Consider the following 27690-nt stretch of genomic DNA (forward strand, 5'->3'; position numbering starts at 1 on the left):
TGACCTGTATAGGGTACACAACCTGAGCCTTCAATCGTATCTGTGGGGTAAATAGTTTATCAGCAGAGCAGAGGAAACCCTAGCGAACCTCGCCTGGCTGAATATAGCTTTGAAGCTTCCAAAGTATCAAGGAGACCATTTGGCTCGCATTAGGAGTGGCCTCTTGATTTGTCTGGGGCGATAACAGTAGGCTGCTTCAGAATTATGAGACCCGCAGTGTTTTCACTGATCTGTTCATTCTCATAAAGAGATTTCAGATGCTGAAAGTAGTCAAAATCTGTGTGTGAACACCCAGGAAGAAATGGGGATTAACTGGAGACTAGGACCAGAATTACTGATTCCCTGGTTATTCATCTTGTGATGGTCCAGATGTTACCCACTCTCGTAGTTACCAGTATCCCAGGTATCAATATCTCACGGGTGTGGAAAATCCTGGCCATTTTCCATGCTACTCATTGTGAGGGCCGTAATTAAATTCTGTTCTGTGGCCCGTCGGTTTACTCAAGTTCCTCCCAGTACATCTGCTTGATGGAGCTTGGAGGGTGCTGTATAGTTGCAGTATTGATAACTTATTGTTCTGCATCAGAGTTTATTCAAAGGACTTCTAGGTCAGAAGGGAGAATTCACTTAAAGAGAGAAAGACGAGAGTTATCTAGAGTCCCTGTCACAGCACTTGAGTTAGGTACTACCTGACACAAATGACAATCCCATTCCACAGAGGGCGCTTTGTGGTGCTGGTTCAGAGATGGAATGTTAACATGTTCTCCAATCAGCAGCAAGTGCACTGAGTCCTTGTTCTGCTTAAGTTGCACCTTTTTTGTTGGCACTGCTTGTACCTTAGCCCCTGATTTAGGATTTGACGGATAGTACTACATCTATCAGGGGGGGGGGGGGGGGAAGGACATTTTCACCGCCATCCTAAAAAACCAGGGTCCATCAAATTGAACTATTGATGGCTGATGGAAAACTTGGCAAACTATACCAAGTTTCCCAGCGGTCATCTCTGGCTATCACAGCGGTTTTATTTTTTATGTAAAAAATGTTTGGTGCACGACTGACATCTGTTTTGACTGCCGTTCACCAAACTTTTCAAAAATGTCTTGTTCTGAAACTAACGTCCAAATTGGGAGTTTGTTTCAGAAAAACAAACAAGTAATGACCTCCACACCCTGGGAATTGTTCCCATGGTCTGTGTGGGGGTGTGAGGTGTGGTAGGGGTCATTATTTTTTTCTGTCCCTTGAGTAGGAGAAAAGACATTACATCATCCATCTTAAATAAGGCTGGCAGTTTACTGTCTTTCCTCCAACAGTGCCTACTGCGTTGGGCCGTTGGAGGAAGTTTTCATTGGCAGGACCAAATGGGGTTAGATCGATACAAAATGTAAGGGCCGCCCGTCTATAAATGATGGAGGAACCTCTCTTCCAATATCTAAATTGGGCCCTGAGTGTTTTTAGTAAGGGTCACGGTATTTTGTGATCTCAAGTGAATCAGGGACTGTATTTGGTGGGAATTCTGAACACCTAATATTGGACGAACACAGATGAAAAAATTGTAACATACTATTGGTCTTCCAGTTCATCCAGCTGTTTTTGTACCCGTGAAAATCAGCAGAGAGCCCTCACAGACTGGCCACTTTCTTTCCGGAGATGTGCACCAAGACTCAGACTCAGGAGTTTAACTCCAACAAGAGCTGCCAAGTACTTCCTGTGGAGGTGGCACAGGACTTTAGCATTGGGCGCGGGTTGGTTTCTTTGAAGGAAAAAGTTGCTGAAATTCACTGGAAAAGGAGAGCCGTAACAAGTGTGTAGTGCGCTGCAAAAAATCAACATCAAAATGGGGTAGTGCCCCAAATGCAAGAAGATCTTACAGCATTTGGCAAAAGTGCAGTATCCTACAAGGACGCAAACTCTTCCTGTTACCCATCAATCACTTTGTTATACATTGGATACTGTCAACAGAGGTGGGAGGAAACACATTTAATTGCAATTAAACTATTGTGTTCTGAGATGACTGAGTGTTGGCGACTGTTCTACTGCTGATGAACGGAAGTATCACATCTGTTCAAGACCAAAGTTTAATTTACACAAGCAGAATAACTTCTAAAATATCTCTGAGGACAGCTAACTCTTACATGAGTACCAGTCATTGTTTATATATTTTAATTTTGAAGCACACCGCATAAGTGCCCCCACAAAAGTGTTGCTAGATCGAAAGACGTTTTAGGTAATTGCCAGTTACCTTAGAGGTACAATCTACCACCTAGGAGGCAGAGGTCATGTCTCTAATGTACACTTTATTTGTCTAACCATGGATGGGTGGCACCAAATTTGGAGCTAGAGAATGCTTTCTTCTCAGAGTCATAAAGAGCAAACACCTTCCATTTCTGATTCCTAACTCTCTACAAAACCACTCCTTTCCCAAGACAGTATTGTAGAATTTAAATCCTCCTTAAATTAATAGGAAGGAAGGCCTGACTTTGTATTAATTTAGGGTGTCAAAATAAGCATGTGCCTCACAGATGGGACATGTGTATAACTACAGTTACTCCTACTGGGATCAGTCTCAATTTGGCTCACATTTTTATCAACTAGTAGCCTTACAAAAAAAACATGAATCTGTTGATGTTTCCTATTGTTGGTGTAATTTGATTAGACAATGATTATTGGTTAAAAAATAATAAAGGCAGGGGCCCAAAGTGTTTTTTAGGAGTTCGCCTGAGTTTCTCAGGGTATTAGTCTGGTGGGAAAACTAAGTACTGGTCCTCAGAAACAAGTCCCATTGCCCTTACCCTTCAATAACTGGCACAAATTAAGCACTGTGACCATAAAGCAAAGTGAAAAATCCAGTCTCTCTGAGTGAGTCACTATACTAAAGACCCACAATATATAGTTTCTGAGAAGAAATCACACGTTTCTGGAGTGGCCAATGGGTGTCTCTGAAAGGCTTCAGCACTCATGACTTTTTTTGGCCCGGCACACCTCATGCTGTGTAACTCCTTCGGAACCAGACAACAGAGTTCCAGAGAAACCCTGTGATCGTTTGGTAACAACTCTGTTTTACATACCTTCGGGTATCCCCACTCCCATGAGTGGACACGTATGTTGCGTCCCACATTTGGATTCCTCAAGCTCGAGTTAGCCACATTATTCTCCTATAAACCAGGGTGACATCTTTGACTTTTCTCGAATTCTCTCTTTTGTGGAGAGAACTGATTTTACTGAGGTTGGACTACAAACTCAGTATTTCATGCGGACTGTTTGGGTGGAAGATTCTAGCATTGCTGGACTGGGCAAGTCTCTAGCGGTGTAAAATGACCATATTAGGCTATGCAAGCACGTGGAAATGTCTTGGGTTTTGCATGACACTGTCCGAACAAAATCTGCTATAATGATGCCACTGTGAGTTTGCTTAACCATTGTGTGTTAAGCAGCTAGTCGCAGGTCCCGGAAAATGTGAGTGTGATGCTATCAAACGTGATTCCCGTACAACCGCGCGAGTGTTCACCCAAGAAGCAGCTGCAGGACCGGTCCCTTCCTCGAAAAAATACTTCTCTAGGGTGGTGCCAGTGTTCAAGTTCTGGAATAAGCATTTCTGGCCGCACCTGAGTTAATCAGTGCCTAGGGCAGTGATTTATTGTTGTTATTGTTTTTCAGTTGCTCACCTTTATCTGCTGGTTTCTTTCCCGCGCAGCGACCTTTGGCTCGCACCCGCCGCTGCGGTTGGCCGAGGCTGCCAGCTTACGGGTGGCAGCGTCACCAGCTCCTAACCGTGTTGGCATTCAGCAGGGAGTTATCAGCAGACACGAGGGAGTGTCAGGGAACGAACACAAAACTGTTCCTGCCATCAATCATTTCCTTGCAGCTACCTTCAGAAACACGTAGATCACTGATTAACAGGCGGTACTAAGGCGGTAATTGCAACATTAGTGTCAGCTCAAAGTGATTTAACGTTTTCTAGACATGCTGTTACACACCTACCCATCATCCTTTCTTTCAGTCCAAATGATCGTTTTTTCTGTCACTGTTTGCCTAAGGTGACAGGTGTATGGATTTCTGTAGTGCGTGCACCTTCTCTGTTTGTTTTACCGCCCTTCCTCCCTTTCCAGATTGCAAGACTGGGGGGCAGAGGTGTCACTCCTGGTGCGAGGTGGCAGCCACGGAGGCCTCCCCTCAGGAGGCCCTATTTTACCAATCTCCTTGCAAGAACCAAAAGGTATTCATTCCTGAAGTGCACTGTTTGCTGCTGCGCTGCTCTGCGGTGGAGAGACCAAACACTGTCATGTTTATTGACTTATTGTAATGATAAACAATGGTGTAGTACCCCTAGGTACCAGTGTGGTGTGATGGGTCACTGTCTGTAAGAAGCACTGCTTGGGTTAGTGCCCCTAGAATGCAGTGCATTGTCCATAAGACTTTTTCACTATGGCGGGCATTGCTTCTATGATACAGTGTATGTGTTGAGTTGGTGTTCTGACTGGGCAGTGCGTTGTGTTGTGTTAATGTCATTGAGGTGGTACCATGTAGTGCTAATTAGTGGGTTAGTGTTAGTCGGAAAGAAGGCATTGTTGCGGGCTGGTGTCCCATGGTTATAAAAGTACAATGTAATAATGTGCTGGCCTCCCTCGATACTGTGCGTATCAGTCGTTTTTTGTAGACAAGATGCAGTGCATTGTGGTAGGAGATTAGCTTTGCGGTACAGCGCAGTGAGATGGGTGGGAGCGCCTTGTATACCATACAGTGTGGCGTTTTTCTCCCTAAGGTGCAATGTAATTAGTGTCTCTAGGATTCAGAGCAGTGTAGTGTGCTAGCAGTCCTTGTAGTGGGTTATTGTCCCTGGCATGGAGTTGAGGGCGCTAGATTAATGCCCCTTGAATGCAGAACAGTGCACTGCATTTATGACTCGAGGATGTAGGCAGAGCACACTGTAGGCCTGCAACTAGCATCAGTGAATGCTCTGCAAACACAACCATATGCGTACAAAGTTTCTGGTAACGTATCTGTCCGCTCTGACTTTTTCTTGTTCAAAATAACACAATTCAGGGCCCTGAGTACCTGTCTTTTGCAGTTATTGAAGTTCTACTTGCATGGGCAGTGATACTTGCTTAACATTAGTATTTGGGGCTAGGCTGTTCTTTTTTGGGACAGGCCAAGAGTGATTTCCATACGGTTGGTCTGTGTAATGGCGCAGGCTCGATAGAATGCAAGGCATTATGATTGCTTACTAGTGGACCTGTCTGATTCTTCCATTGACACCCATCACTCTTTTGCTATTTTAAGTGGGTGCCCTGTGTGGCACTGGCATGCCTAGACCTGGGCCTCAACGTCACTGTGCAGTAGAAACCCAAGCTGCACTTCATCAGTCAGCCCAAATGAGGCTGTCCTGCTCTGGACTTGCTTGTGTTTCTGTTAAGAGAGTATGTAGCATAAGAGAGTGGATAGACTGCCGGCTTCAGGTAGTTCAAAGACTTATTTCTATATGGTTGGAATGGATCCAGAATCTATATTAGTGATTCAACAGTTTTCAAGAACCTTGGAGTCCCAGGAAAGTCGCAGATTACTGGACACCATGTGCAGTATTTGGAATGGTTTACCACTGGGATCATGGGGCCACAGTAGTGTTGCACCTCAAACTGAATTACTCAAGTACGCATATTTAGCATTTGTCTCTTTTAGGGTAGCGAGCCAGAGCAATTGAGGGCTTACTCAAACAGTTGCTGTTTGTCAGACATTCAGAATGCAATTCAGCGCCTGGATACCCTCTCGGATCATAAGGCGCTCAATACAAGTCCAGATTGATCGATTGATTGAATATAGCTCTTCCGTCTAATAGCATGTTGTACAATCAGTTATTTATTTTGTGAAAAAGAACCTCAATACACAAAAGACATGTATATTACACAAAAACAATGATAGGCAAAGAAACCCAGATAGCCCTAGATTCCTGTCCAGAGATATGACCCCGAACGCTATGAATGTGTATGGGCTAAACGGTATAAGCACAGTTACCTTGATCTACTGAGTTTCACAGAGAACAGGTTCATGGGCATGTTCGTGATTCAGCGACTTCAGAGGATCCCAAATTATGGCAGGACCACAAACAGTAGCTCAAATATCGGTCATGATGCCCTTCAAAGCAGTAGAGCTAAACTCCCTACTTTTCAAAGATGGAATACACTCTGTTTGTTTGCAGTGCTTAAATTCCAGTTCCAGATGGTGATGGTGCAACATTAATGATGTTTCTAGGGAATGTTTATGCACCTGTTAGACCTTTTCGGACCTAATACAGCAGTGAAACCTTCACCCAAAAAGAGCAAAATGGCCGCCCAGTCTTGGCATATTCGAGCATTTCTTAAAGTGGGTAAAGTAAGGGATCAGTGGCAGTGCCCATAAGAAAGAGGCACAATCTGTTTGGGTACTGCCAGCCAACGAGGCTGACTCATTTTGCACTTAGTTTTCTCCATTGCCAGAATACCTGTGTAGATGGCTCACAAAATCTTCAGGTCTATATATAATGCCCAATGGTTGCTTTGACAAAATTCCTTTCCTGGGGTGCCCACAGGTCCCTGGCAGTAGCAATGACTGCCTGAAGCAAAGACATAGCTGGAGACAATGTACTGCACATTGAGGTTCCAAGCTCAAGACACCCCCCTTCAGCTACCTCTTTGATTCCCCAAGCCAGAAGATGAAGTCTCAAGGTATTCCTCAAGATCTCTGGAGGTAACTGGAAGTCACTGCACAGATAGGGCCAGGGTTGAATCAGGCTTAAATGCATAGCTTCAAAAGGCTCCAACTATTTCCTCTCTGCCCCAGTTTCGCTGTGCATCAGAATGATGACTAACTCGAGCAACTGACTGGAGGGAGATCTCCTGTACTGGAGCTGGTGCAGTCTCCTAGTGACTTACACAGATCCAGTACAGTTCTTCTGGCCTCTGGGCCTTACTGGCAGGGGCTCTCTTTCTGAAACCCACAGTCCACATTTTGCTTCTCAGGCAGCAGGTGGAATACAGTCTCTCTTCACGCAGGACGGTTAGAGCAGTGTTCCTCCTTGGGTCTTGGGACAAGGATGATCCCCATATTGAAAGAAATGTAGACACCATCATATGCAACCTTCAAAACACAGTCTTCTACGCTACATTTGTGTACTGCTCCTCCTTGGGTGTAGAGAAAATCCTGGCGCAAGGTACTGGTCATAGATCTAGTATTTTTGGCAGGCTGACCAGTCAACTCTCCTGCAACTCTGAATTCTGGGTGGCTTCTCAAATCCCATAGAGCATGGACATTACATGATCTGCAAATGTACGTCTCATGAACAGCGTTGGTTTCTGCTGGTCTAGGGAGTGTGTATGTGAGACCTGGGCAGGCTTATCACAAAGTCAGCCTCCATTTGGAAAGCCACAGATATGTGAGATGCATTGAACATCCGCCTGCACACTGTGCACATGGCTAATCACACTCTAGGACCTCACACTTCCCCATGCATAGGCGCGTACAGCCACACACAATGTAGAGCTAGCATCTAAGATAAGGGAGATACAGTGGATCTTTCAATAGGGAGGCCGGTAAGCACTCCTCACTGAAAGGTACCAATAAAAGACCTGCCCCATTACTATTAATCATGCTGCAACCATTGCAAGTCTCTCAAAGCCCAGGTAGAGAGATGAAAGTAACCACTCCCTAAACAAGCATTGGCTAAGCCATTAGTTCTCGCCTTGGGACCTATTGGCTTTGCCAAGGACTTTAGCCATGCTGCTCAGCATCCTTGCATCCTTGATGGTGGTCAGCATAGCTAAAAAACAAGCAATTCAAGCCTATATGGTCGGCTACATCATTTTATAGGCGCACGCACCAAATATGCAAATGCCTGAAAAATTACACCAGCGTTTTTAATTTTAATCTTTACTGATCCGAGCTAGATAGGTAAACAAAAAGGAAGTGGGGGGAAAGAACGTAGGTGGGGGAAAGAACACAGGTGTGGGGAAGCAACACGGCAGGTGTTATCACAGAGCATGGGGAAGCAACAGGAGGGTGGGAGAAGCAACATAGAGGGCAGGTGGAAGAGACACTGGGGTCTCGGAGAGGAAGCGACATAGAGAGCATGGGTGAAAAAAGCAGCATGGAGGGCACGGGGCTGGAAATAAACAGAGACAGAGAAACATGGAAGGGTGTGGAAGTGAACCAACAAGAGAGAGCAACATTGAGTTAAAGTTCACGGGAGAGCAGCTCAAAGGGAGACGCTGTAAAAAAACTAAGAATACATAAGAGCAGCTTGATTGGCAAAGTTGTGCAAAGATATAATTTTCATAATGTTATGAAAATAAATATGCTGAGAGGAGCGGGCAAACACGCTGAATGGTAAAAACCCATGCACTCTCAGGGGAGGGAAAACATGCACTTTCATTGAGTGCTTTTAGAAAAAGATAAAAGTTCCAAAAAAGCAGACACTTGTGGATGGATAAAAGGAGCCATCAAGAGAGATAGTAAACAGGCTATGTTCCATGAGGGGGACAAAGACTAGATGGATGAGCTAACATAAATAAAACTATGGAAAAAAGCAAGAAGATAAGAGTAACAAAATAAAAAAAAAAAAATGCAAAGCAATGGGCATATTGACTTGTTTCCAATAATTTGTTTACAGCTGTCTGCCACACTTTGACCTAAAAGGAGTGTTGGTGCCACCTTGCCATCACAGCACACCTACGGGGTCTAGAGTCAGTTAGCAAAGATCCCTCTGTAGGCTTGTGTGAGTGTCATGCTCACTCAGGGATACAGGGCAGGGGACCACAGCTCTCTGGAGCAGTGCAGGAGATTTTCTTTTCCAACAGATAGCAAGAGCTGAAACACCTACTCACATCCGCCATGAACAGATAGACATGTCTGTAGATGCTGTGAAATTTATTGTGTGGCTGAAATGGAGCAGCTTAACAGCATCCAATTGGTTGCATTTGCAGCTTCTCTGCAAGTCCAGCACTCGACTAAGTCATATGAGTATCATATAGTGTTCCTCCTATCTTTTGGTTTTCCGTCAAATGATGACGTGGCATGCCACAGGGATCTACTCTGGTATCACAGGTGTCATGAACTTGATCCACTTGTTTGAGAACAATTTCTTTAGTTGGATGATAGACAGCGTCCTCTTAAAATCACACTGTCCTGTTTCACCGTGCAGAGCACCTGTCTGCTCCGCACAAAGAACAGGTGAGCAGGAATGCTTACACTGTGGGAACTCTCCTCTTCATCACACCCAAAAAGACCGGAACATTGCTTGATCGACCCATTGAAAACTCCAAGTCCATTGATATCTGGCCGCTGCAGTGAGGAACTAGACCAACCACTATGAGCAACGGTTATGTTATGGGTGTAATAATGAACACAAACCTAGTCCTGGCACCCCAGAGGTCACATCTCTAGAAGGGAACTCCTTCCATTTGGATTTGAGTTTCCCACATCTCACTACAACTGTGATGGCTGTGGTACTTGCGTAAATAGAGTATGCAGGATACTGGCAGTGTATAGCTGTGCATTAGCAGTATCTACCACTGAAATTGCCAGGGCATTGAACACATCAGGTATCAGAGATGTTGGTGCATTGATGGTAAATGAGAGTTTTGTTCAAGTCTCTCAGAGCTGTACACGACAACATTACATCTCAGCCCATCTTGTCCTTTACAAAAGAATCTCCTTCTAATAGGACAATGCTGTCAGTATTAATGCACAAACACAGCTTCCCAAATGGCCAAGCCTTCGCCACCCAGGTGGCCTCGCTTCGGATGCCCTAGTGGTGAGCACAACATATATAAAAGCTAATTTCTCATTCATATTGGCGCTAAAAAGTATCCTCTTGGCTGTGCCACCTACGTCATCTGAGATGCCACTTTTGTCAGTTCTTTTAGAATAATCCTCTTATCCGTGTCAATATAGTGACCATTACACTCTAGCATAATCGATTGTGCATTGATTTATTTTTGTCAGAACAGTCGGTTATGCATATTTCTTCACATTCTAGAAATTATGCTCAGTAGATTCAGTGTGCCAAAGGCTTCCATTAGACACAAAAACAACTGTGATAGGAATACATTGGCCCATTCTGTGCTCAGCTGAGAGAGTGCGCGTTCAAATTATTATTATTACTTTCTAAGTGTAAAGTTCACCTAAGCGTAGTGGCGATGGGAACAAAGAGAAAAGTGAAATGAGAAAAGGAAAAGAAAGAGCAAGAAAGTAATTATCTCTTTTCCTGCTTTGTGTCTCAAACTGCATGTCTTGTAAAAGAGGATGTTGCACTATGTGACAGAGGCTGTTACACTCGAAAGTGATTGCAGCCTTTGGTAAAACACTTTGGTTGATGTAATTCAAGTGTCGGATCATCAGAAAAAAGCTTTAGATCTCTTGAGGCGCTAATTAATCTACTAACGTCTTATTACAACTCTAATGTTCAGTGGGGCTTGTCTGGTTTTTCGATGGTTCGTTGCATTGGGGGTGCTGATTGGTGGAGCTAAGTGCTGCACCGTACCTACATCCACCAAAATGGCATCCATGTTCAGTGCACTGGCCAGTACTACACCCCATTACTGCACTACCACCCCAGGGCTACACTTCCAAACACCACCTACAACAACTGCACTACCAACATACCATTGGATTAGTAAAACCAACAATGGACGTCCACTCAACATCACACCACTGCCGTCTCACACATCCATACTCATTATATCACCTTACCTCTCTCCTACCACTGCACGTCACTTCACCACCACCCTCCAATGGCACTCTACCATCCAAGTACTGCTTTCCTTCCACAGCATTGAACTACCAGATCATGGTAGACACTCTATCACCTCCACCCTAGCATTACCACTTCCTAGCACCACACTACTACCACTCCCACCATTGTATTGCCAATGTAAAACTGAACTGCCACACCCTCTGCCCACTCTGATCTACCATCGCTGGTATTTGACTCTCTACCACTGAACTACTATCAATGTGATACCACCATGCTACCATTCCAACACACTGCACTACCATTACCAGCGCTTAACTTTCACCTCAGCAACACTTCCCAATTAGAATCCTACCATGAAAAAACTCAAACAATCCACACTCACTACTGTTAGTTCAGCTTTACAGCATCACACTACTATTCCCATTGTATGACTACCATTGCTCATGCGTTGCCAGCACTGCGCTACCACCCCACACTACTGCACTTCCACCTTCCAGTCACGTGGCTTGAACACTGTACTACCACCATCACCACTGCATTATTACCACCTATAACAACCATCCATGCCACACTACTCCGTTAACACCTTGTCAACTTACCTTATTATCTATTCTACCAGTGCTCTACTACTACACACTTGCACTATCATCTCCGAACGCTTCCAACCATAGCAGCAGCAATAACACCCGACTTTAAATTCCTATTAAAGCACTACCACTGAACTGTGTTGTACTACCACTGAGTAATTGTCTGTGGCTGAGAACTATTCAAGCCTTCCACCCATCATATTTTTGTTTTCCCCAGGAACACCCTACCATGCCAGTCCTGATCTAACACACAGGGCACTACAATATCCCTCTCTACCGCTACAATACTTTCTTCATGTTAGCACTACAAGAGAATAGCACCCGCCTACCAGCCGTAACTTAGCAGTAGCACCCGACACTACATTACTATGACCCCACCCCACTCCACTGCAGTATCAAACCTGTATTGGCATTCCGCTATTCTATTCCATAGAACACCACATTTCCGTTTTCCACCATGGTTTATCACACATTGACGGTCTTGACTCCATGCAATCACCACAACACATCACACTGCCAAACCTCATCAATGCACTGTCAGCCCGGCTCTGCACTAACTACCACAAGTACTGTGGTACCCTTACAGCACAACACTGCATCCCAGATGACCATATTAACAGTCCTTTTAAGGTGGCAATTTGCCCCCAACCCCCATTGTACTTAAAACACACATTCATGCTTAACACACAAACACTTTTCATATTAAAAAGTCAATTCTTTTGGCTTTGTCAGTGCTTCTTAGCAGATGCACATGTGCTTTTCTTTTTCTGTTGAAAGTTACTCCTTTACCATTAAAATTGTCATTTCAAGGACTGACAAAATGCCTGTTTTCTTCCTGTAAAACAATTGGCTTTTCTTCTGTGTGAGAAATATTTGTTTTTGGGAACTATGGGGCACATATATCAAGCATTTTTGTCTTCGCAAGTGGGCCAATTCGCAGAATCGTCCCGTTTGCGAACGTAAAAAATGCTTTTCAGATGTAGCAAACCCTATTTTGCGAATCAGTAACCTGTTCCTGAATAGCAAAATGGGTTTGCGATTCGCTATTAGAAAGGGGCGTGTTTAGGGCGTCCCTTCCTGATACCGAATCGCATCAGTATGTTGGAATGTTTTGTGACCGAAATGCGGTCGCAAAACATTCGCATTTTACCACCTACTTTAAGTAGGTGTTTACCCATTCGCAAATGGGAACTTCTCCTTTGTGAATGTTTGTTACAGCGTTTTTTTTAAGAGCAGGCAGTGGTCCAACCTGCTCTTAAAAAGGAAAAGAAAACTTTTCATTTTTGTTTTAGAAATGCACCCCATTTTCCTTTAAGGGAAACGGGCTGCATTTAAAAAAAAAAAATTGCTTTATTTAAAAGCAATCACAGACATGGTAGTCTGCTGACCCCAGCAGGCCACCATCACTGTGATTTTTGCAATTCCTAAGGGGTCGCAAATTGCGACCTACCTCATTAATATTCATGAGTTAGGTCATTTGAGATCGCAAAAAAGTGTTCAACACACTTTCATTCATGTCGTTTTGCGATTTCCTAATAGCGAATCGCAAGGATTTGTAATTAAGAAATCGCAAAACGGTTTCTGCATGCATCTGGCCCCATATTTTGTGTTATCTAACAAAAGAAAAGACTTCTGTATTTCAAACACAACAGACTCCGGCACATAGAATTTGTTTTCTGTTATATTTTACAATTCATTTTCAGGGAAAATTGTTTTTCAAGTTCCAAAATCGGAAATTGTACTTGATTCCAGATGAGCAGCCCGAACGCACCTTTCGTTCTTTTTAGTTCCCAACTGCTTTGTTTTGTCGGGAAATTGTTGACATCATTTCAGATAAGTTGAAAATATTTTTGATTTGGTAGTTTAGTTCTGTTGATGGTGATAATTCCTTTCTAAACTACTGTGTATTCCTTACATGTCTTCATTTTATGTTTCTACCTGTCTTCCAGTTCTCCCTCCATATTTTTCCGTAAGTTGGCTGCACATAGGGGCCATGTTTCGTTTTGAGCCTTGTGAATACTTATACTCAATTATGTGAATTGCCTCTGGGACTACTTTCAGAAGAGGCTATAAATGTGGATAATAGGAGAAGGGTTTCAGAATCAGGATCAAAAGGAATTATTACCTCTCATCATTTACTTTAAAAAAGCGTGTAAATGTCGTTTTCCATTAAAGGGACTATTGCTAAGACTGCAGCCATGAGTGGAGCTCGGAATACAAATGAGGTTTGATGCCTGTTTAAGAGACGCACTTGATGTATGCAGTTTTAATAAAAAATATATTTCTGTCCTATTTTTGCATATAGTACCTAACTGGAGAGGCTAGTGAGTTTGTTCCACACAGGTTACCCTCAGAGGCAGGCTAAATCATTACTTTTTATGTCTTGTGTTCTTATATTTATACATTTTGTGATTACATATGTAATCACACCCTCGTGTATTCACAAAAGGCATAAATAAAAATATACATACATTAAACTATTTAAAAATATTTTATTGATTTTCAGCTCATGAGGAGATTTCTTACATTCACATGATTTTATCAACCGCAGAATTTGCTTCTTATTCATTTCTCTGACATGCTGTTGTTCCTGTACGACTCACAGTGGCGGCTCCTCCACTAAGGTGGAGGAATATCGCCCTACTGCTTTCAGCAGTGCAAAAAAGGAAAAATAAAAGGATAACACTCTGTTGTTATCATTTTAGTTTTCCCTGCTGAGACAGTTTTGCGGAACAGTGCTAGGCTACTCATAGAGCAGGGGAAGTAGTGGTGATCACTTAAGGGCGCATGACGGTTTGGCTGGCCGCCCTAGCCCGGCCAAACAGCCATGCACACTTTGCATGTTCCCCACCAGGCTGTAATACACAGCCTTGTGAGGAACATGCACAGGCTTCCTGTCCCTGTGTGAGTGCCGAACCACAGCGCTCAGACCAATCACAACGCTGCATTGCAGTGTTGTAATTGGCTTAGGGGAAGCCTGAATATTCCTGCTTCCATTCTGGACTCGTCAGAGGGGAAGCTGAGGAGAGATGCGGCCAGTGAGGAGGTAAGTGATTTTTATATTTTCTACTACCCTCCTCCCTGTTAACCCCCTCCGCCACCCCCAATCCGTGCCAGCCACGACTGACGACTCATTTTGCTTATTCCTTGTTTGCCATGCAGTGTGACAGACAACTTAGTTTAGTTATGAGTGTGGAGCTGATTAGATGTGTTTTCTCGTGTTGGATGTTTTGTAGCGAGTTCATAATAATATGTCCGCATGGTATACATTTTACCACTTGGTCATACTCTGTGAAGTTAGTAGTTCAATATATTAAACTCTTCCTCTGTAACTGAGGGGAGACACTTCCAGAGCCTTGTGTTCACATAACTCTAGAGTGTATTATCAATTGTGGATCCTTACAAGGCCTTAATTCTCCTAATAAACAATACCGAAAAGCCTTTCTCAGAAGGTCTCATTTCTCCAGGAGACCCACCTCACAATACCGGATAGTCTAACCCTTCAAAATATTGGTGGGGTAAGCTCTATGGAACTACCTATTCCACATTAGCTGGGGGGAGTGCTGATTTGGGTACTTCTTGGGGCTCCATTCTTTGCCCAGATGAGTAGACCAACCGATTTTTCTGTCCTTCATCACGCCTCACATCACTGCTCTCTTGCACAACCCTCTACTGGTGGGTGGGGACTAGAATTGTGTGGACAATGTCAACCTGGACAGATTCACCCCCTCTTTCTGCATCGCTGCTAGAGAGTACTTGCTTTTTTGCTCTTGGATGGCTGAATGAGTTCTCACGGATTGCTAGAGGGCTCATAACCTGAGAGGCAATGCATATTCCTTCTACTCTGGCATGCATGACCTATACATCTGCTTAGACACCTTCCTGTGTACCGCCACACTTCAAGACCTGGTACACCAAACCGCATACCTTGTGAAAACCCACTGTGACCACAACTCACTTCTGTTATCCTGCACCTGCGGTTCCCCCAGACAGCCCATTCCCACGTGGAAATTGAATGTTGCTCCCTTAGATGACTTGGTCTTTTGATCAAATCTTGTGGATGCAATCCAGAATTCCTTCACTGAGAATGAGGGCACAGCATCTTCTCCACATTCAAGTTGGTTATCTGAGGGCACTGCATTGCTAAGACGACAGGGGTCAGGGCTCAACTACATGCAGAGATTATTTGACATGAAAATCTACTGCCTGACCTAGAGTTGCCGCCACTTGGTGTCCCGGCCCCATCTGACCGCCTGCGTCAGGAAAGGGAAAACCTTCTTACACTCATAGAGCGCCCCAAAATGTATGACTATGCGCACAGTGAGCGCTAAAAGACTGGAAGACAGTCTGCGTGACTGGCCAACCCTGATCGACGAGGTTCCCAGATCCTTCGTCTGCGCTATGCTGCTCACATGCCAGTGTTTTCCCAAATCGAGATCAATGGAATCTTTCTCAACTATTACACTTAGCTCTAAATGCGGCAGAGGGAGCATTGCACTCATCTCATCCATGACTATGTCGTGGATGCTGCAACCAAAAACTCCCTGTAACGAAGGAGGAAGCGCTGGGAGGGGATATAATGGCCCAGGAAGAACGGGGAGTCATCAAGGCATTGGGCCATGGCAAGACTCCTGGCACAGATGACCTATGCCTAGAATTCTATTCCCTGTATGCTAATACCCTCACCCCTATCCTGACTAATTTGTTTAACAAGGCAAAGTCCTCTGGCTGTCTCCCTTCAACACTACTAGAAGACTTGTTGGTCACTCTTCTGAAGAAGGGCGGGAATGTTGATAGTGTATCCGCTTATAGACCCCACTCTATCCTTAATGTTGACTATAAAATATTACGTACAGTCTTAGGGACTAATTATGACTACGGTGGCCTGATGGACAGCCGCAGCCACGGTGGCAGTGCAGGCACCACCGCACTGGCGGGCCGACCACTGTATTATGAGTTTTCCAGTCGGACTGCCAGATGACAGCTGGCACCACCAGGGATCTGTGATCCCGGGCAATCTTGCAGCATTCAGAGGCTTGCAATATGCTGCTGGTGCTGCTGCGGCACCGCCAAGCATATTACAAGTTTCCTCACCACCACAGTTTTCATGGCGGTGAGCCCACCCTAAAAAGGGTGGCAATGAGGAAACTAAGGGGGCTCTCAGGGCCGCCTATGGCCCCCGGATCCAGGGATTGCATGCAGGGGGGCACATGTGGCACCCCCCTGTCAGTATGTGCCCCCAGTTCTCTTGTGGTGACTTTCTAAGGCTCACCATCTAGGACCACCACAGCAGTGCCCGCCAGACCAGGAGAAAACTCCTAATCTGGCGGGCAGTAGGTGAACGAGTTTGGTAGTGTGGGAGCGGGGCACTGGCATGGCAGCCCGCTTCCACACTGCTACACTTGTAATCAGGCCCTTAGTCAACAGGGTGCTTCTACATGTCAGTGACCTCATCCCTGAGGATCAGTCAGGCTTTATCCATACCCATAGCACAGTGGCGAACATTCTACAACTGATCCACGTTTTACAAACGTCAATGACTGAACAAACTAAGACTGTAGCAATTGAAGAGGATATCGAGAAAGCCTTTGATTCCTTATGTTTGGATTGCCTCAACCTCAGAATGGGAAGCATGGGGTTGGCCAGGAGGTTTCTTGCATGGAACCACTGTTGTGCATGAACCTGGTGGCTTGTGTGAGGACTGGTCCCACTATTTCAGCACGGTGTCCCTTAGATAGAGTCACACGACAGGGCTGCCCCCTCTTGCCATTGCTATTCCCTTGGCAATGGAGCCGTTCCCCTTACTCTGCATTCGTCTTCATTACCATGGGCGCCGGTGGCAGCTCAGCTCTGCAGCATGTGACTCTGGGCAATAGCTCACTTAATCTCCCTGATGGCCCCCAGTGCCTTGAAACCTTAAGAAATTATATGTTCGTGCTTTACAAATCTGGATTATATTACATTACTGTCCTAACCAACACCCCCCTCGGATTGCTCGTAACGCCCACTTTAATCTCATCCAGTATTATTACCTACACAGGGTATATCTGACCCCTAGCCGCCTTAGCAAAATGCTCCAGGGAGTGCAGGCTTCGTGCCCCAGATGTCAGTTAGTAGGGGAGGACTTTTACCAGATGCTATGGGCTTGTTCGACCATCACCCGCCTCCTTAACGCTGCCACTGGCCAAAACCTACATGGGACCTAGGCTATCTGTTTGCTTAGACTGTTCCCTAAACGCAGCTCCAAAGCAATTGTCACTAAATTTGCTTACCTTGCTCTTGTCCTGCCCCGCTCAGATTTGTCCATGTTTTGGAAGTCCCCCACTGGTCGTCCCATACAGAGTTGGAGATGTGAACTCTCCAAGCGGTCTGAATGTGAAGGCACCTTTATTAAGCTTGAGGCTTAAAGGTGCCAGCACAGGCCAGACTACACAGAGACCTAGGACCAGATAATGCAGAACTGGCCGCTCATAGATTATGCTGGTTGTCTGCTTTCCACCTCTAGCAAAGAATCCTTGAACAAGGAATGAGTCGTTGGACCCCGCAGGCAGTGCCCTGCCCCCCACAATTTGCCGTGCTGCGATACCTCATTCCGGTACCGGAGGTGCGCTGACATTTCCCCGCAATCTTGGGCCCAAACCATATTCCCTCCCCACTTGCCCATATCTCATGCACTCATTGGATGTGTCCTATCAACTTACAATGGCAACCCAGCGGATGTTTCCTTGTTCTTTCCCCTGCTGTACAAGTGCAAACTATTACAAAACCTTAGTGAAATGTGCTACTAAAAAAACAAAAAAACTGTGGGTCCGTGGTGCAACCCCGCTGGGTTCAAGGGTGACAGAAATAGTGAGCTGAGTAGAGTGAAGAGGGGCCTGTGCTGCGGCGTGTCTAAGACTCATCTGTTCTGGTGCAGGGTTTTCAGTTATCTTCTGCTTTTTATTCACTGTCTTCCTCAGCATTTATCATTACTCTCCTCCTTCCTATTTGTAAAGCTTCTGCTTCCCATTTTGCCCATCTTTTCAACATGGACCTCCACTCATCTTTTGTGTGCGCCTTCACTGATTTCCACTGCATTACCACCAACGCTTGGCTATTAGTGATGCCAATTCCAAGAACTTGGTAGTGTTTTTAGTTTACCGAGATCTAGGCATTAAGCTTTGGGGAGACTTGTTCTCCCAGTAGCCTCATCTATGATTTTCTTATTTTAGTCCAATACTCCCTCATCTCTGGGCAACATCTGACCTACATTCAGGTAAGCAAATGGGTGATTGTATATGGTACGTAATTTGCTAGGGGGAGATAGGTCCCATGTAAGATGTTGAACTATAACAGTTTGACCCTGACATTAATGGTGCATTAGATTATATTAGAGTCCAATCAGTGACTTCCAGAATTCTGGCAGATCCTGGGACTATTTGTCTCTGAGGGGAGTCAAGTGCAGTTTGGTCTCCATTAGGAGCGCTTTATATAGTGATATAATCAGTCGCCTGCCACCTCCTATTGAAGTAACTACAGTACTGTAAATATTTTAGGCTTACCTCCTTGTTGTGTCTGTTACTTGCATCAGAGCATATCTGATTTTGGCCTCCAGGCAAACCGGAAAGTCTCTCTTCGCCTTATTTTCTTTCAGGTCTCAGATCTTAGTTAATCCTACTTTCGCTCATATTTATAAGATACGTACATTTCCAGCATCCCTCAGTCCCAGGAGACTCACTATTTGAATTGCAGGTGTGTGTGTATAACTGATTTTGCCTCCTTTCATACATTGCTTCCACCTGTACCTGCCACCTCTAAATAGACCAGGTTGTCCTCCTTTCCTCCCATTGCATTCTAACACCTTCTTTACAGCTGGTTCAGGGCCATCTTTGCGTCTTGTGCTTCAGGTGTTGTACACCATTTTGAGATCCACGGTAGTTGAGGTGCACAGTAATGGAGCTCAAAATCGAGAACTCTTAGTCCACCCTCGATTGCTGGGAATATCGTTTATTTGAGTGCTATCCTCCTTCCCTTTATGATCAGCGAGCATCCCACTGAGTTCCGTGGACAAGCGGGCTGTCAAGAATACCAGCAAATTCACAAGAAATATAATAGTCTAGGAAGCATCACCATTTTTGTTATCCATCATTGATAATGGGCGACAAGTACAGAACTTTAGGTTAGTCTTAAGGCTGAAATCACTTTAGCTAAGTTGCGATCAACCACCTTATGCTTTGTTCTGGAAATTTGTTCCATTAGATACCTAAATGTTGTCTATTCCCAACTAATTTGAACATGGCGTCTTGGCATAGTTTCTCTAATTTCACCTCAGTGTATCAGGGAGATGCAAGATTTCCCAGAGTTCACTCTTAAGTGCAAGGCCCATGTATGTCCCTTTAATTCCAACCCGAAATGTCCAATGCTTGTGCTGACATCAAAGGTATATCAAGAGGTCATCCACTTACAGTGATATTATGTGTTGTATCCCCTGTAACTCTATCCCTCAATCTGTCCCCATGTTGTGTACTAAGCATGCAAATGGTTTAGCTGCTGTTGCACATATTCCTGTCTTGTGCCCCTGCTAATTATTGAGGATTCTGACACTTACGTCTGGTACGCACTGATTAGATGATTGTTTTTGGGTGTGATTTAACCATGGATCTGAAAATATTATTAAGTGTTGCCTTTGAGATGACTCTAGCTGTTGCTCCAGTCTATTTTTTTTTCAAAATCATACCTAAAATACATACATAGAGGGACTTTTGGTCAGTGGACTTCAGCCATTGGTCAGTTAAATTGTCATTCACATTTTGCCTCCCTCCTCTACAGCAAACAGCTTATGGAAATGGGTCAGCCCCCTTTACCCACTGGCTCCCTTCACTTTTAGTGAGTGCACAAAGCCTGTGCACATCTTTCACATCCGCCTAGTAATAGTGTTCTTTTTCCTCGTGATAAGTCTGGTCCAAAGCCTGGTTTTCATTATATTTTAGCACTAACTTTAAATGCCAGCTATTGATTTTTGTCTTCACTTTGGTGCCCAGTTAGATGGTGATTTATATTCCATATGCCTTTTTAAAGTGTTCTAGTGACATTGCAAATACCTGCCATTTCAGTTCTTGATTAAGTGGTGATTTATTCTCATCTCCTACACAGATAATAGGAAAAAATGTATGGCGCAACTGAAAGCCTTCTTATTTTTAAAACAAACTTCAATAGTATATCAGTGTGGTTTTTTTATTTACTTTTTTTCCAAGCATATGATGGCTATGTTTAAGTGGTGACATATTTTCTTCTCTTTTTTATTTTTGTGACATATGCTTACACCATTCTGGAAAGGCCAGACCTATTCTTATGCTAATGCTTCTTTTATGTTTATTGGCGGGGTGAGGGCTCAAGTTCCATTTTAAGACTGGAAATATAATGTGCTGTTGTAAACCCAGGAGCCATTGGTCATTTTCGAAATTAGGGGTTCAAAACCCTCATTCTTCACCGGTGACCCTCAATCAGCATAATGGTGAACATTCTCAAAATCTGGAATATAGGTAAAACAAAATTAAACGTCCCTCAAAATGTAAGTTCTCTAGAATTTCCTTCTAATTTCAGACCTCTGCTGAAGTGGGTGGTCGTGTGGTGTATGGGCGTTCTCTCTTGAAGTTGATGGCCGGGTGCTTAAAGGCGCTGTGTATCTTCACCAGTTCGCTGTCAAATTAGTTGCGTAACTGTACAGATAAACTTTGCCTACATTTTATGACTTTGTCAACTTTTTCATTTTGTAGATGTGAATGTTGTGGCGCTGTCTTTCACGCCGAGTGCAAGTCGAAGACTGTCCCTTGCCCGAAGTGCGTTCGACGGGAGCTGCAGAAGAAGCAGACGTCCTTCTGGAAGCGGCTGGACATGGACGAAAGCTTTGAGGAGGCGTGCAGCATGTTTGAGCTGCCTTACCACAACACCTGACTTGTGGTCTTCCTCCCAATCACCTGCTTCTTGAAAGCTCCCAGCTCTTCCCTTTTCCACAGACTGCTTCTTGGTTAGTGGGCTAAGCTGAGATCTTAGTTGGGATAAGAATCTAGTCGGTTACACTGGAGTCTGACCTCCCTTGTGTTTCCTTTCGGACAGGGGCGCCTGGGTGGCTTCACTTGAGGGCCAGCCGAGTTATACTTGGCAGTGGACATCAGCGACCCCCGCCCATTAAAGATGTGTCTCACTTGCACTGCTTCCACTCCCTGTGGCACGCGTTTCCAGTCCATCTTACTTTGGTTGACCACAGAAACTTCGCTGCAGAAGACATTTGCCTTTTTTTTGCACCATCAGCATTCCCTCGACGACTTATTTATGTAACTTATCTATTCTTAGTGTGCTCCAGAGCAGCATTTACAGAAACCATGACGCGAAGGCATGCCTCCCAGGCGCATTATGTAGCATTGTACCGTACAGCTTCCTCCTCTTTCTAGTATAATGTTTTAAGAGCAGCACTTTACTTGTACAAGACTGTGCACTTTCCTCGTCTGTTCCCCGCCATAGCTCCTGAGGAACGATCCTTGTGCAAACTCGTGACAAAGTGACTTTTAGTTCATTGCCTGACATTTGTCATTCTGACGGTCGGCATTGGGGGTCAGAGAGTGACTAAATGGTGAGGGCCCTGTTTCCTAAGATATTTAATAGAAGTAGTAGTGCCTAATAGTGCTTTGCTAATAATGACTTCCTTGAGTGTGAACACAGGCGAACTCGGACAACGTGGGCGTGAAATATCCTGGTATAACCATTTTCAGTGGACGAATAGAGAGGCGCGTACCAATATTTGCCTACTATCATAAAAAACTTTTTTTTTTTTTGTCCTCCTGCAGATTCAATATTTTTCAGACTAATACATGAGCAAATAAGATCATGTCTGCTCCCCATGGCCCATCGAAGGGCCTTGACATCTACTTCAAATGTTTCAAGTCACAGTTTAAAACCATCCGAAACTCCTCTGTGCTTGTCCCACCTCACAGAAGTTATAGCGGTGGGCAGCAGACGGGATAGGACTTTGGGGCAACTGTTCATTTAATTCCTCCAGGATCTCTAAAAACACAGATTAACAGTGCTCTGGTTCAGCTTGTGGGGAACAATCCCCAAAGTTTGCCCAAATTCTCCTTCGTTTCCATAGTATGTCGGCTACAGAAGTATATCTCCACTCAATGTAAGATCCCCATGAATATATATATTTTTTTTGAAAAGCCTTGCATTGTGCTAATAATTGAGGTAACTCACCCTCATAAATGTGGAAGGTTCATCCATCTCAAAAGACAAATGTATCTTGGTAGTATCATTTTTCCTTTGTGAAATATACTCAAGGAACCTTTCGCTGATTGACATGTCTCTCTGTGGAACACGTGCCTGCGCATGGACCTCACTCATCTGATGCAGGGTGCTGCCATTTGCCCTGTGCAACGAGTAGTCTTGGTCCCTCACAAGTCACCAGTCAACAAGCCCCTGCAGAAACACCTCGGCCTTGGTGACGGCCGGGCAGTAGCTGGAGAGAGACAGCAGTCCCACAGGGAAGAGGGAGCTTGAGAGATGTTCCCACACTGCAGGCAGAAAGAGCACAGGATGCAGGAGGGAAGAAAATATGAAGTCGCGACTGTTGTACATGAAGCAAATATAACTTTGGGGTTAAGTTTGTGCTTGTTCTTGAAAACTTCTGCTCTAGAAATGGAATGTTTACAGAGTCGACACATGCACCATATCATTTACTGTGTATTTGTGGAATTGGCGACACGTCAAATTGCAATGCACCAGTGGTGTGTCATTTCGTTCAAATTGCTTGGTATTGGATGTTATAATTATGAAGGGATTTCCGAGGCTGGAAACCCAAAAATACAAGTGCCCATTATACTATTGAAATAATGTGAATATTCTGCATTTTAGACATTCATTGGCAGCCTTTCGTGTAATCGCTGATGTGATTTTACTCTCTCAAGACTTAAAAACGGTGACTGAGATGGCTTTAATAATTATTTGAAGCTGGTCTGATACATGTGCATAAGGCCAGGTTTTATACATGCGTTTGTCATCTGATGACTTCTATTTATTATTTGTGTGTATATGTATATGTGTGTATGTGTATGTATATATATATATATATATATATATATATATATATATATACGAAAATACATATTGGCATTATGTCACCAATTGTATTTCTAATCACAATAGTTTACCAATTTATTTGAATTCTAAAAAGAGTAGTTAGCCAAAGCCTGGCCTGGCCCTCATTGTGTTTACATTCTCATTAGACCTCGTTTAGGGCTGCATTGACCTCCTTTCTTGTAAATTTTATTTACTTCCCCTCCTGGTATCAGAATTCCTGACTCATGAATTTGTGGCAATAGAACTCTCGATGGGTTTTCTGTATTTGATTTGCATATTTCAGTAAAAAAAAAAAGCTTTCCTATGGTCATATCAGAACCTGTAGCTACTGTTACTTCAAATTATACAGCAGAATTCCTATAAGTGACATCTTGGGATTTTCTTGTGTAGACAGAATTTCTAGATATGTCGGGTATAAGACCTGTTGTCATATATTGTGGCGATGTGGGCCAGTCTCTTTCTTTCATACAACTTTTTATCTAAAAAAACATACTTTTTCTTTTGCTATAGTTTTGCATTGCATCTCCTCACATTTCTCAGTAAAGCCAGTCTTTAATATGACACCATCTAACCGCGAGTCGCAACGTGTGGCCCATCGGGAAGACAACTTTGCTAATCAGTGTTGAAAGGCGGTGGAACACCCTGGAAACCATTCATATTTTCAAATGAGACTGTAAGAAATAAATGGAGACAAAATGATTACAAGTATCAAAAGAAACAAATACTTTACACTATGGAACCAAAACATATTGATAGCAAGATGGATAACAGACAAAAAACAAACTAAAACTAAAAAGCCCCCCAGTACTAAATTTAAGTAACCTAGGGCTCAACTGTATATAACTACTAAAGTAAGTATTTTCATTGACAAAATACTTTTTTATGTAATAAGTCTGGACATGCAGGTTACCTGGTGTCCATATTGAGAAAAAAAACAATCTAATAATTCATTGTGTAAAGCCACATACTGTTTGTCGAGTTCTTCTGCAGGAATGCCATTCTGAAAGGGTAGAGCTAGGGTTCAAAAAAGATATGCAAATATCCGAGAGACTCTTGGGGGCATATCATCAAGGCGGCGCTATAAAACTATCGCTGCTTTTGCGGCCATTTTCGACAGAAAAGCGGCGATAATTTTATCGCTTTATCAGCAAGGTCACGCTATCGCGTGAATCCTTGCGTTAGCGCCCTTTCCCTTAACGCCCACCTTTGCATCTCTAATGAGATGCAAAGTGGGCGTTCTATCCCAAAATAACTGGAGAAATGTCTCTAACCGACATATCTCCAATTATCAATGGGCACGCTAACAAGCATAAGAAAAGTAGCGCTAATCGTGGTTATCGCTACTTTCCTTACGCCTGCTTTCAGGTTGACTTAGCCATTATATCCAATGGAAGGTGGATATCATGGCTGAGTCTGCCCTGCCCTATTAGCAAGCTATCGCCAAACATTGTGCGATAAACGCTGGATTTCCAGCGATAATCGCACATTTGGCAGCTTGCGCCTGGAATTTTATCGCTTTTGAGATAAATGTTGCTGATAGCACGCTATCTCAGCGATAAAATTCAGCGTTAGCCGGCGATAATTATCCTCGCGCTAAGCGCGCTGAGCGATAATTATCGCTGGCCCTTGCTGATATGCCCCTTAGTTAAGTGGTGAGGGGGAGTTGAGAAGAGATTACCTCCATCAACCTGTTTCGGACATTTTGGTCCCTAGCCCTGCATTAGGCGAGGAAGGTAACCAGGACAGACATTTTGCTTCTGTTCACTTTAACAATGCTTATAAGGCAGAGTTTGAATAACGTAGGTCTACAAGGAGCGGATCCAGGAAAGATTTGCAGGATAGCCACCGAAGATATGTGGCCACATTTAAATGAATACAAATGTATCATGTGTGTATCCTAAAAATCTGTGCCCCTCAAGGGCCAAGTTCAAACAATCTTTCGGTAAGGGCATTAGGCACGGGCAATCCACTTACACTAGATGCATAAAGTACACTGCTGTGAAATGTGTCCCTTATGGATAAAAACAGCTATGCCCTGTGCTAAATCAAAAAGACAGGATCCATTGAAAATAAAAAAGGCTCTGGATTTCCTCTGACCAGATACCCCAGATCTGTTGGAGACTCTGCTGCGTAGGAACTCTTCCCACAAGTGTGGAGGTACAATCCTTGCTTTCTTAGAGATTCAATGTGGTAACCTTGAAATGCTTAACTCTACTTTGGCATTTAAAGTTCTGATTGAAGGGAGTGGAGTAATGGGTGATAGGATATAAAATAAGAAAGGGAAAATATTTCAATGCTATACCTTGCAAAATACAGTCTGCTGATGCCTGTGGAAGTAGTTGTGATACCTGTGTAGATGCTCAAGTATCTGGCATTCACCACTTGAGTTTGACTGAATAAAAACCTATACAAAAATGAGCTCTGTCTTCTTTTGATACTGTGTTTTTTACATGGCCAAGTAAACATGCACAGTAACACCATGCTTCTCTGCTGTGCACCTAGAGGCCAGAGGTCACAAAAGGCAAACATGTATAGGAAAAATAAATACTTCAAATGCTCCACAGTGTCGTGTTCATGTTGAATGTATGGACACAAGGTTGGAATCTTGTGTATAAGATCTGACTCTTGAGTTCTACCAATTGTTAGCGTTCCCTTTCATATGTGTTCCTAAACGTGGATGCAGTGAACCCCCAGTTGAAAAATATCATATCAGTTTTATAAATAAGAACATGACTTTGGAGGTCAACAGGGAGGTTATGAGATTGGTCCTGGTTTCTCAGGAGCGGAGATAATCTGCCTCTCTCTAGGACAAGGCACCCTCCGCATGATGGGTCACACGCAGGAAGATACCGGTTTCCCAGTGAAAAGAGAGGTAAGGAGATAGAGAGAGAAGCAGGTGAGTAGTGATGGTATGGTGGTTCAGCACATCAAAAGAATTTACTACGAATGGCTTACCCTTCAGGTCTCAATAGCAAAATAAAACAACACTTTAGAAACAGACCTATAAGAACTATTAAATACTGCAAAGCCCAAACACTGTATTGTGCCTAGCGGGGGTCGAGTAACTCTGGAACAACCCCCTCAGCTATCAGGATACAGTCAGAGAGCTGAAAGGGTAGGAAGCATTGATCCAGCAGTGCTTCAGTTTTAGAGGTTTCGGTTAGCGAACAAAAGCAATGGAGGAATGCCAACTGGTGAATATTACCAGACTGGAGGGATCAGAGGCAAGAAGAAAACTTGTTGGTCCCTACTTTAAATGGAGATTACCCCTCCACAATTATCTCCCTTTAAAGCAGGGACCTAACCATTTTTTTCTTCTCTCTAATCCCTACAGTCCTGTGATACTCACCAGTTGGAATTCCTCTATTGCTTTTTGCTCGCTTACCGAATCGTCCAAAACCGAAGCAATGCTGGATCTTTGCTTCCTACCCTTTCAGTTCTGTGACTGTATCCTGGTAGCCAAGGGGCTTATTACAGAGGTTGCCCAACTCGACCCCCCCGGTAAGCACCATAGTGTGTTTGGGCTTTGCATTAATTAATGGTTCTTATAGATCTGTTTCTAATGTGTTGTTTACTTTTGCTATAGAACCCCGGATACAGTCAGAGAACTGAAAGGGTAGGGAGCATCGATCCAGCAGTGCTTCAGTTTTTAAGGATTCGGTAAGCGAGTGTTGCAAAGTCATCTTGTGCCCTGGGCACCCCCATTTTTTGCTGACTGGTACTGGTGATAACTGACTCTGTCCCTGGGCTCTGCCAAACCTGGCCCAGGGCCAGCGCTATGCTGCAAACACACTTAGAATACAGTGACAACATCTACATACACTAGGGTACACTATGGGTTAGGGTACCCCTATAATTGGCATGACTCCCCTATAAGGCCCTAGTACATAATAGGGCATCAAAACAACCTTTAGGTCCCTAGTATATAATAGGGCATGACAGTCTAGAGACCAGCAGCCCTTTCTGCACTTGGATATGTGCACTGCTGAGGTGAGATTAAATCAGCTCTGTGTTGCAGGACTGCTTTGAACATGTAAATTGTGCCCAAACTCGACTTTGGGGTACATATAAATTAATAAACTACAACATTTTGGCATATTAGGTATCCACATGGTCTCCCCTAGGTGTCCCAGTGGTGGGAGTCAGGTACTTATAAGGAGGATCCTTCTAAAATAGGTTGTATATGCCTTAGGTTTAGTGAAACTGCACATTTCACTACCGCCAATTTAGTAAAGTCCTTCCCTAAATAGACTTTTGGGCTCGGAGCATTGT

General features: G+C 43.9%; 1 protein-coding gene across 5 annotated transcripts in view; it reads left to right on the forward strand.

Moving 5' to 3' along the window:
- The window catches only part of PLEKHM3 (pleckstrin homology domain containing M3), a 520667-nt gene extending 497263 nt beyond the window's left edge, over positions 1 to 23404 (forward strand). For 2 of the 5 annotated variants that reach the window (XM_085648871.1, XM_085648872.1), the window contains one exon: positions 21063 to 21372. In XM_085648871.1, coding sequence (XP_085504997.1) covers positions 21063 to 21240 — 178 coding nt within the window. In that variant the 3' untranslated portion in view covers positions 21241 to 21372. Of the gene's footprint in view, positions 1 to 21062 lie in introns of all 5 variants that reach the window. The other 3 variants (XM_085648873.1, XM_085648875.1, XM_085648877.1) reach the window with 3 other exon arrangements.
- The last annotated feature ends 4286 nt before the right edge of the window (positions 23405 to 27690 follow it).

This window comes from Triturus cristatus, chromosome 3_2, assembly GCF_964204655.1.
Source record: "Triturus cristatus chromosome 3_2, aTriCri1.1, whole genome shotgun sequence".
Classification (NCBI taxonomy): Eukaryota; Metazoa; Chordata; class Amphibia; order Caudata; family Salamandridae; genus Triturus; species Triturus cristatus.